This window comes from Salvelinus sp. IW2-2015, linkage group LG20, assembly GCF_002910315.2.
Source record: "Salvelinus sp. IW2-2015 linkage group LG20, ASM291031v2, whole genome shotgun sequence".
Lineage (NCBI taxonomy): Eukaryota > Metazoa > Chordata > Actinopteri > Salmoniformes > Salmonidae > Salvelinus > Salvelinus sp. IW2-2015.
Window position 1 is genome coordinate 36,731,203 of NC_036860.1, and position 8,692 is coordinate 36,739,894.

General features: G+C 43.1%; 1 protein-coding gene across 1 annotated transcript in view; it reads left to right on the forward strand.

Moving 5' to 3' along the window:
- Positions 1-1,176: 1,176 nt before the first annotated feature.
- The window catches only part of LOC111979967 (nuclear envelope pore membrane protein POM 121), a gene marked incomplete at its 5' end in the record, with an annotated part of 16,773 nt that continues 9,257 nt past the window's right edge, over positions 1,177-8,692 (forward strand). The window contains 11 exons of the mRNA XM_024010663.3: positions 1,177-1,808; positions 2,772-2,987; positions 3,204-3,365; positions 3,500-3,580; positions 3,796-3,961; positions 7,284-7,375; positions 7,491-7,570; positions 7,672-7,793; positions 7,890-7,989; positions 8,077-8,355; positions 8,506-8,642. Of these exons, the coding sequence (XP_023866431.2) occupies positions 1,177-1,808; positions 2,772-2,987; positions 3,204-3,365; positions 3,500-3,580; positions 3,796-3,961; positions 7,284-7,375; positions 7,491-7,570; positions 7,672-7,793; positions 7,890-7,989; positions 8,077-8,355; positions 8,506-8,642 (2,067 nt within the window). The remainder of the gene's footprint in view (positions 1,809-2,771; positions 2,988-3,203; positions 3,366-3,499; positions 3,581-3,795; positions 3,962-7,283; positions 7,376-7,490; positions 7,571-7,671; positions 7,794-7,889; positions 7,990-8,076; positions 8,356-8,505; positions 8,643-8,692) is intronic.

Sequence of the window (8,692 nt, forward strand, 5' to 3'; positions counted from 1 at the left end):
GATGAATTATGTCCTTAAACACACCAGCCAGCTGGTCTGCGCATGCTCTGAGGACGCGGCTGGGAATGCCGTCTGGGCCTGCAGCCTTGCGAGGGTTAACACGTTTAAATGTTTTACTCACCTATAAGTAAACTATCTGTTTTCGGATGAATAAATTATCATGGCCATATTTCTCCACTCTTAGAACTGAGGTAGCTCTAGTTAGTTAGATTCCTGTACTCAGACACAAGTTAGATACTATGTAGCTGAAGTTCGAGCCTGCTTGGCTAAACCGTGGTGTAATGTTACACTGGCAAAATACATATTTGATAATCACTGCAAGTAATAAGTCAGACCCAATGAGATATTTGAGCAAATTGTGTGTCTATGTCCTACACTGTCATGAACCAGTCAGAACTTGCCAGTGGTGGAAAAAGTACCCACTTGTCATACTAGAGTAAAAGTCACCCAGTAAAATACTACTTGAGTAAAAGTCTAAAAGTATTTGGTTTTAAATATACTTAAGTATCAAAAGTAAATGTAATTGCTAAAATGTACTTAAGTATCAAAAGTACAAGTATAAATAATTTCAAATTCCTTATATTAAGCAAAGCAGACTGACACATTTTCTATTTTTTTTGTACTTACGGATTGCCAGGGGCACTCCAACTCTGACATAATTTACAAACGAAGCATGTATTTAGTGATTCCGCCAGATCAGAGGCAGTAGGGATGACCAGGGATGTTTTCTTGATAAATGTGTGAATTAGACAAATTTCCTATCCTGCTAAGCATTCATAATATGAGTACTTTCTGGGTGTCAGGGAAAATGTATGGTGTAAAAAGTACATTTTCTTTAGGAGTGAAGTAAAAGCTGTCAAAAATATAAATGGTAAAGTACAGATACCCCAAAATAGTACTTAAGTAGAACCTTAAAGTATTTTTACTGAAGTAATTTACATCACTGGAATTTGCATAATGTTGTAGGTTCAGGACTGTGGCTCTCATCATAGACTTCATTGTTTCTCATATAGGAATAAGGAATCATRTTGTTTTTTTAAAGCCGGCTGGTGCGATACCCAAGTTAGAGCAATTACATTTATCTGATTCTTGGGTGTATTTTTTTCAATAAAATATTGTAAACAGTAAAACATTATTTTACGAATCTGCGCTCATCGGGGCTCGCGAAKAAATTATATTGGCTATGTTGACGCGCGGCATCATGGGATATCAAAGTCCTCCCGGCGGCGCGGTGCCGCCATGTCTTCAAGAGAGAAGCGGTTAATAGCGCTTATCTCTATCGTGTTCTGTGCTACCGCAATATTCTGTCTAGTTCTCTATTATATTCCAACATTGCTTTACATAGCTTTTATTCTTGGAGTTTGTTGCGTTGCCTGTTATTATCACAGCGGAGAATCTCTTTACGTTAGTTTAGGCCCTCATCCACGCCGTGGTCTGAGAATTCCACCCGTGCTGCGACGCTGGTTGCCAGGGATTGCAAACGGAGTACCCACAGCGGGAAGAGTTAGGAGTCGCACTGTCAAGGATGATGTTAGGGAATCAGTAGTATTTACTGGCCAACGACGTTTCGAGAGCGCTATTTGTCGGAAAGACGCGGGTCACAGTGACTCATTTCTTCTCAGTCCTCGGGATATACTCATGGGAAGTTACATTGGGAAGGCAGAAAGTCCTCCCTCAGTTGGGAGGCCGCGAGCGGGTGCAAGTTCGGGTGCTAACCCCAACGCACGAGAACAGCTAACTTTACGCGAAAGATTGGCGCGACCCAACCAGGCTGTCAGTACTCCAAACAGACGTCTGTCATTCGGGGGGTGAGTACTTAAATAATATTTACTTAGCTAGCTAACATTAGTATAACATTTCGCTGACCAGCTAACGGTGGCTAGTTATCCTAACACATCAACGTTAGCTGGTTTGCCAATGCAACGTGCTAAATTCCGAACAAAATGTTTCGATTGCGGATCATGTTGCACAYATGGTGCAGTTACACGATTTTAAACTTTAGGAAAGTTATCATCGTAGCTACTTATCAGTAAATATAAAAACATTTGTTTTGAAATGTATTGAGAAGACTTGCGGCTTCGCCCCAACGCGTCCTAGCATTCCCTCCAAGATTTGAAAATGTGGGAGTTACTATCGGGCTCCATTCTGTGCAAGGCAGGGAGTGTTCCTTYCCCCTCAATTCCTGATTGAGACCATACGGTACTTTGGACGCCTGAATGGCACGAGACTAGCGGTAACAATGTTGTTTTGAACATGCGTTAGCTAGCTACTAGGGTCAGCGGAGTCAGGTCAGCGGAGTCAATCACCACCTTCTGGAGACACCTGAAACCCCACCTCTTTAAGGAATACCTAGGATAGGATAAAGTAATCTTTCTAACCCCCCCCCTTAAAAGAGTTAGATGCACTATTGTAAAGTGGTTGTTCCACTGGATATCATAAGGTGAATGCACCAATTTGTAAGTCGCTCTGGATAAGAGCGTCTGCTAAATGACTTAAATGTAAATGTACTAGAGTAATATTATTTTTTAAGTTGTAATGATCACTGCAGTTACTACTTTTAATTTAATTTCAAAACATTGATATGGTTATGAAAGTCGATATGTAAATAAATGGTTGGTCAGAGCTCCCTCTTGACAGGAAACGTACCCTATTTTGCTACTTTAAAGTCCTTGTTGTGTGGCATTTGAAATCAGCTTAGCAACGATCTATGCCAGACAGTTTATTGTATAGAATGCATTGACCTAAACCTGTGGCCACTCTGTTGTGTACAGGGAGCCCCTTGGCACTATGGGCAGGTTCACCATCACTCCCCAGCGCCACTACCCCCTCCAGCAGACGGGCACCTCCTCTGTGGGCATCCTGCCCCCGAACCAGTGGGACGGCTTCAGAAAGAAGAATATTCTCACCCCTCGCAACTCTCCGGCAGTCCACAGTCCAGTCACAGTGAAGATCGCTAGGCCAGATCACAACACCACTCGATCCCAGTTGTAAGTCATATTGTTCCTGTCTTGCCTCATTTGAATTCTTATAACAAACTTTTTGAAGATCTGTTAGTGATAATGCAAGCAGCTTTATCTTACACTACTGTCATCGTTCTGTGGSACATTATTKGAGTGTCTGTGTGAAGCTTGAAAACATCCTTAGCTGTTGGATGGCCCSACTGACATTTGTTCTGTAATTGCTGCTGTTGTGTGTGTGTGCAGATTTGATCATTTKAACTCCCCGGGAGTCCTTGGCTCTCCAGGCCTGGGGGCCCCTGTAGACCCCTGCTCCAGGGAGACTGTTCTGAGCGTGCTCAAAGAGAGTCGCAAAAGAGTGGTGGAAGATGACAGGAGCTTCACTGCAGGGCAAAAGAGCAAAAGGAGGTATGTGACTACCACAGGATTAAATGCTGTTGTATGGAATGTACCATTGTTCTTCTCACACTTTAGTGTCTCTCAGTCTTCAAGAGCCACACAATACCATGTCTAYAACGTACACCTGCTCTTTGTTCACTTAGGCGCCATGACAGCAGTGGGAGTGCTCACTTGGCATTTGAGCCACTGCTGCCCAATGGAGCTCCATCACAGCTGGTGCTGAAGTGAGTAGGAGCAATGCCTGTACAAAAAGTTGTCCGTCTCAGTGATTCAAGTCCTGATACTAAATTTGAATACAAATGTGCCTTCATTCAGTGTCTTCTTAATGTTAGAGAGAGATAGATATATATATATATATATATATATATATATCTCATACAAATACTGTATCCTCTCCAATCACTCCTGAAATCCTGTTTCCTCTCCTGTGTCGGCCCAGTTCTCTGAAGCGAGGGCTGAATGCTATGGTGGAGGAGTCAACAATGAAGAGGTCACGCACCTYCTCCATCAGCTCCATGAGCTGTGGCCTAACYCCCAGCGGCACCCTGGGCTCGGTCCGCAACTCCATCCGCAGCTCCCTCAGCTCCTCACAAGGCGTTTCTCAGGTACCTTTTATAATTGGGATGGGCAGTACACCTCTGATGGGATTCCTCTGTTTTGGATCAACAGCTATGAGTTCAGTTGAGCGCTCACCAGGGTTTCCATTAGCCATTRATTGCAGTTTTTAGGAATAAAATAAACAACAAGCTAATAAATAMAATTGTTTCCAGCCAAATTGACCTGGAGAAAAAAGTAATCCCGCTGCAAAATAATGCTTTTAATCATTGATCGACAATACCAGTCGATGGAAATACATTTGACAGTCATGCTTATCGATATTTAGGTTAATATGCATCATTTAGTGGAATTGGCTTGTTTGCATTTTCATTACTCATGGTGTATGCTATTTAWCACACTCACGACAAACAGTCAATTTTGAGCGGAGTAACACCTCAGACAGCACTAGAGCTGTTTCTCATATGGCTTCTTKAGCCATACCTCAAGACTCATATGGATGATTGATTTTTAAATGCCGACTGGTTTAAAACCCAAGTTGGAGCAATTACTTTTCTGATTCTTCAATTTATTTTTACAATTAACTATTGTRAACAGTAAAACATTTTTGCTCAAAATCTGTGCTCATAGGGGCTCGCAAATCAATTATATTGGCTGTTTGGGTGGCAGGTAGCCTAGTGGTTAGAGCGTTGGGCCAGTAACCGAAAGGTTTCTAGATCGACTCCCTGAGCTGACACGGTAAAAATCGGTCGTTCTGCCCCTGAACAAGGCAGTTAACCCACTGGTCCTAGGCCATCATTGTAAATAAGAATTTGTTCTTAATTCTTAACTGACTTGCCTAGTTAAATAAAGGTTCAATTAATAAAAATATATAATAATTGATGTGAGCCGTCATGGGATATCAGAGTCCTCCGGCGGTGCTACCATGTCTCCAAGAGCGAAGCGGTTCATAGCACATAACACGAGAAAGATGAGGGCTATCGCAATACTTTGTCTAGTTCTCTATTATATTCCATCCTTTTTATATAGTTTTCATTCTTGGAGTTTATTGCATTGCCTGTTATCACAACTCTATACTAGAGGTCGACCGATTAATCGGAATGGTCGATTAATTAGGGCCGATTCAAGTTTTCATAACAATCGGAAATCGGTAATTTTGTATGCCGATGTAGCCGGGGGAGAAAAAAAAAATATATATATAGCTTTTACACCTTTATTTAACTAGGCAAGTCAGTTAAGAACACATTATTATTTTCAATGACAGCCTAGGAACGGTGGGTTAACTGCCTTGTTCAGGGGCAGAACKACATATTTTTACCTTGTCAGCTCAGGGATTCAATCTTGCAACCTTACGGTTAACTAGTCCAACGCTCTAACCACCTGCCTCACGAGGAGCCCGCCTGTTACGCGAATGCAGTAAGAAGCCAGTGTAAGTTGCCTAGCTAGCATTAAACTTATCTTATAAAAACAATCAATCATAATCACTAGTGTAGACTACCACGATGGTTGATGATATTACTAGTTTTATCTGTGCGTTGGTCCTGCGTTGCATATAATCGATGCAGTGCGCATTCGCGAAAAAAGAGAGACTGTCGTGCTCCAACGTGTACCTAACCATAAACATCAATGCCTTTCTTAAAATCAATTACACAGAGAGTATATATTTTTAACCTGCATATTAGCTAAAAGGAAATCCAGGTTAGCAGGCAATATTAACCGGTGAATTTGTGTCACTTCTCTGTGTTCATTGCACGCAGAGTCAGGGTATGGTGGTGTCTTGTCTTTGTTGTTCAAGGTTTGAGAGATGTTGGGTTAGCAACAAGTTTGGGTGGGCCCGTGTGGCTCGATATGCCGAACTTAGATTTGCCCAGAGAATTTTAGCGTAGTTAGGACATAACATTGAAGGTTGCTGCAATGTAACAGGAATATAATTTAGACCTGATGATGCCCACCTGTTAAATAAATATGGAACGGTTCTGTATTTCACTGAAAGAATAATGTTTTTATTTTCGAGATGAAGTTTCCGGATTCGACCATATTGAAAGTGACCTGTAAGGGGGCTCGTAATTTCTGTGTGTTTATAATTAAATGTATGATTATGATAGAGAGTCTGACTGAGCCGATGGTGGGCACCAGCCAGGCTCCGTAAAAACACATTCAAACAGCACTTTCGTGGCGTTTTTGCCAGCAGCTCTGCCGTGGTTTTAGTGAATCAAGCCTATCACTCCCGAGTTTAGGCTGATGTAACCGATGTGAAATGGCTTAGCTAGTTAGCGGGGGTTCGCGCTAATAGCGTTTCGAACGTCACTCCGCTCTGAGACTTGGAGTAAGTTGTTCCCGCTTGCTCTGCATGGGTAACGCTGCTTCGAGGGTGGCTGTTGTCGATGTGTTCTTGGTTCGAGCCCAGGTAGCCGGCGAGGAGAGGGATGGAAGCTATAATCTGTTACACTGGCCAATTACTAAAAGTGCCTATACAGAACACCAATAGTCAAAGGTATGAAATACAAATCGTAATAGTGAGAAATAGTCTATTAATTCCTATAACTACAACCTAAAACTTCTTACCTGGAGAATATTGGAAGACTCATGTTAAAAGGAACCACCAGCATTTCATATGTTCTCTATGTTCTGCGCAAGGAACTTAAACGTTGAGCTTTCTTACATGGCACTATATGTGCACTTTTACTTTCTTCTCTCCACACTTTGTTTTTTGCATTATTTAAACCAATATTGACAGTGTTTCTTATTGTATTTTGAGGCTAAATAGATTTTATTGATGTATTATATTAAGGTAAAATAAGTGTTCATTCAGTATTGTTGTAATTGTCATTATTACAAATAAACAAAAAACAATCAGCCGATTTAATTTCTTTCGTTATCCAGGAGTCAAAGGCACAATCCTACGGTAGTCATATTAACAACCCATCATAGTTGTTGTATCTTTAGAGTCCCCCTCTTTCTAAGTTTCTAACAGATTTTCATCTCTATCACATATGGAACCGCTTGCATCAGGTGCACTGTTTAGAATGGTGTTTTCCTGCAAATTGCATTTTGGGAAGTGTTTGAAAAGGATGTTTTATTGGCTGCTTCATTACAGGAGTTGCATGTTCTGTTAAGATTAATTACCATAATGTAAATGTGATTTCTGTCATTCTGAACACTGTGGGTGGACACCCTAATGGGTTACGCACCCAATGAATATGGATCTGGTATATTTCTCAAATGGCCGGAAAAATTTTATCTTCCCTGTCACGTTGTCCACTGCCACAATTTYCTAATGGAAACCCTGGAGCTGACCTACACTGAGCTGTATTTTGTCAGAAAACCGGGGTGAGTGCTAACCTAAACCTAATTATCAYGTTTGTTTTAAAGTGGAAAAAAGCCTCCACCCGCAGTCTGTCCCCGCTCTCCAGCCCTGGGTCGTCCCGGTCCCAGACCCCAGAGAGAGCCTCTAAAAAGCCCAGGTATTCACCCTCTCCTCCTTCTAGACAACATTTCTAGGTTCACACTGTGTCCTGTGATGAAATGAGAGCTGTCATGGCCGCTAGCAGTTTGTGACCGTTTTTTTMTGTATGTCAGGGAAGAGGACGCTCGCTCACCCAGCTCCGTGTCCTTGGCGAGGTCTGACAAGACATTGACAGACCCAGCACCAACCACTGGTTAGAACATGTTTATGATGCGTATTCCACTATTCCGATCAGGTTCAGAGCTTTAGTCACGTCCCAAAAGAGACACACATTAAGTCAATGTCCTGTTACAGGGAAGCTGTCTCCAGCCCCTGAAGTCCCTGTGGCTTCAGCCTCGTCAGACTCTGCCGGTAGTGGGAAACGGAAACGGAAGATTCCGCTGGTGTCCAGCCGTAGAGGRGACCAAATCTCTTTGGTGAGAAATACTGCATAATATAACATGTCCTCAAATGGGACATGTAGCTAATCATCTGACAGACAGGGAGTATTAACATTGATGTTGTCTCTGCAGCCTCCACCTCCTGAGTTGGGCTACACCATCACGGTGAAAGACCTGGATCAGGAGAAGAAAGCTGCTCTCAGCCAGATCAACACAGTCCTCAAAGAGCCTGGTGAGTATTGCCAATTCCCAACTTTTCTAAACCAGTGTCCCAAAAAACGAATAAGATATTGATTTTGGGCCATTTCTTTTGTTCCAGAGCCAGAGAAGCCTGCTCCAGTAGTGACCACATCTTCTAAGCCTCCCGTGTCAGACAACCCCACACCCACCCTGCTGGCTAGCCATCTTACCGTATCAATGCCTGCTAGTGTGGCGGCTCCTATCCCTGTCATCAACCTGGACCCCGTCCCCTCAAGCACCGTCAACACGGCCCCAGCCTACCCCGTCACCAACACCCCTGCAGCCAACCCCCTCCTGGAGTCTCTGAAAATGATGAGGAACAACCCCCTCACCAGTGCTGCTGCTGACAATACTACAGGTCTGTTAATCACATATCAATCATTTAAAGTTGCGAGCCACTTTTGTTTGGTAGTTGCCGTTGAGTGATTGTTTGTTTATATGAGTTGTTACTCAAAAGCCTATTTTTCTCTTGTTTTCCCTCCCGCTCCGGCTGTCTCCTTGGTGACAGCAGTGACGACCCATGTACCACTGGTGCCTGCAGAGCAGAAGTCAAAGACCAACTTGACTGCTCCTCAGCTCACACTACTCTCCCAGCCTGCACTACCCTCCCTCTCCCAGCCTGCACTACCCTCCCTCTCCCAGCCTGCACTACCCTCCCTCTCCCAGCCTGCACTACCCTCCCTCTCCCAGCCTGC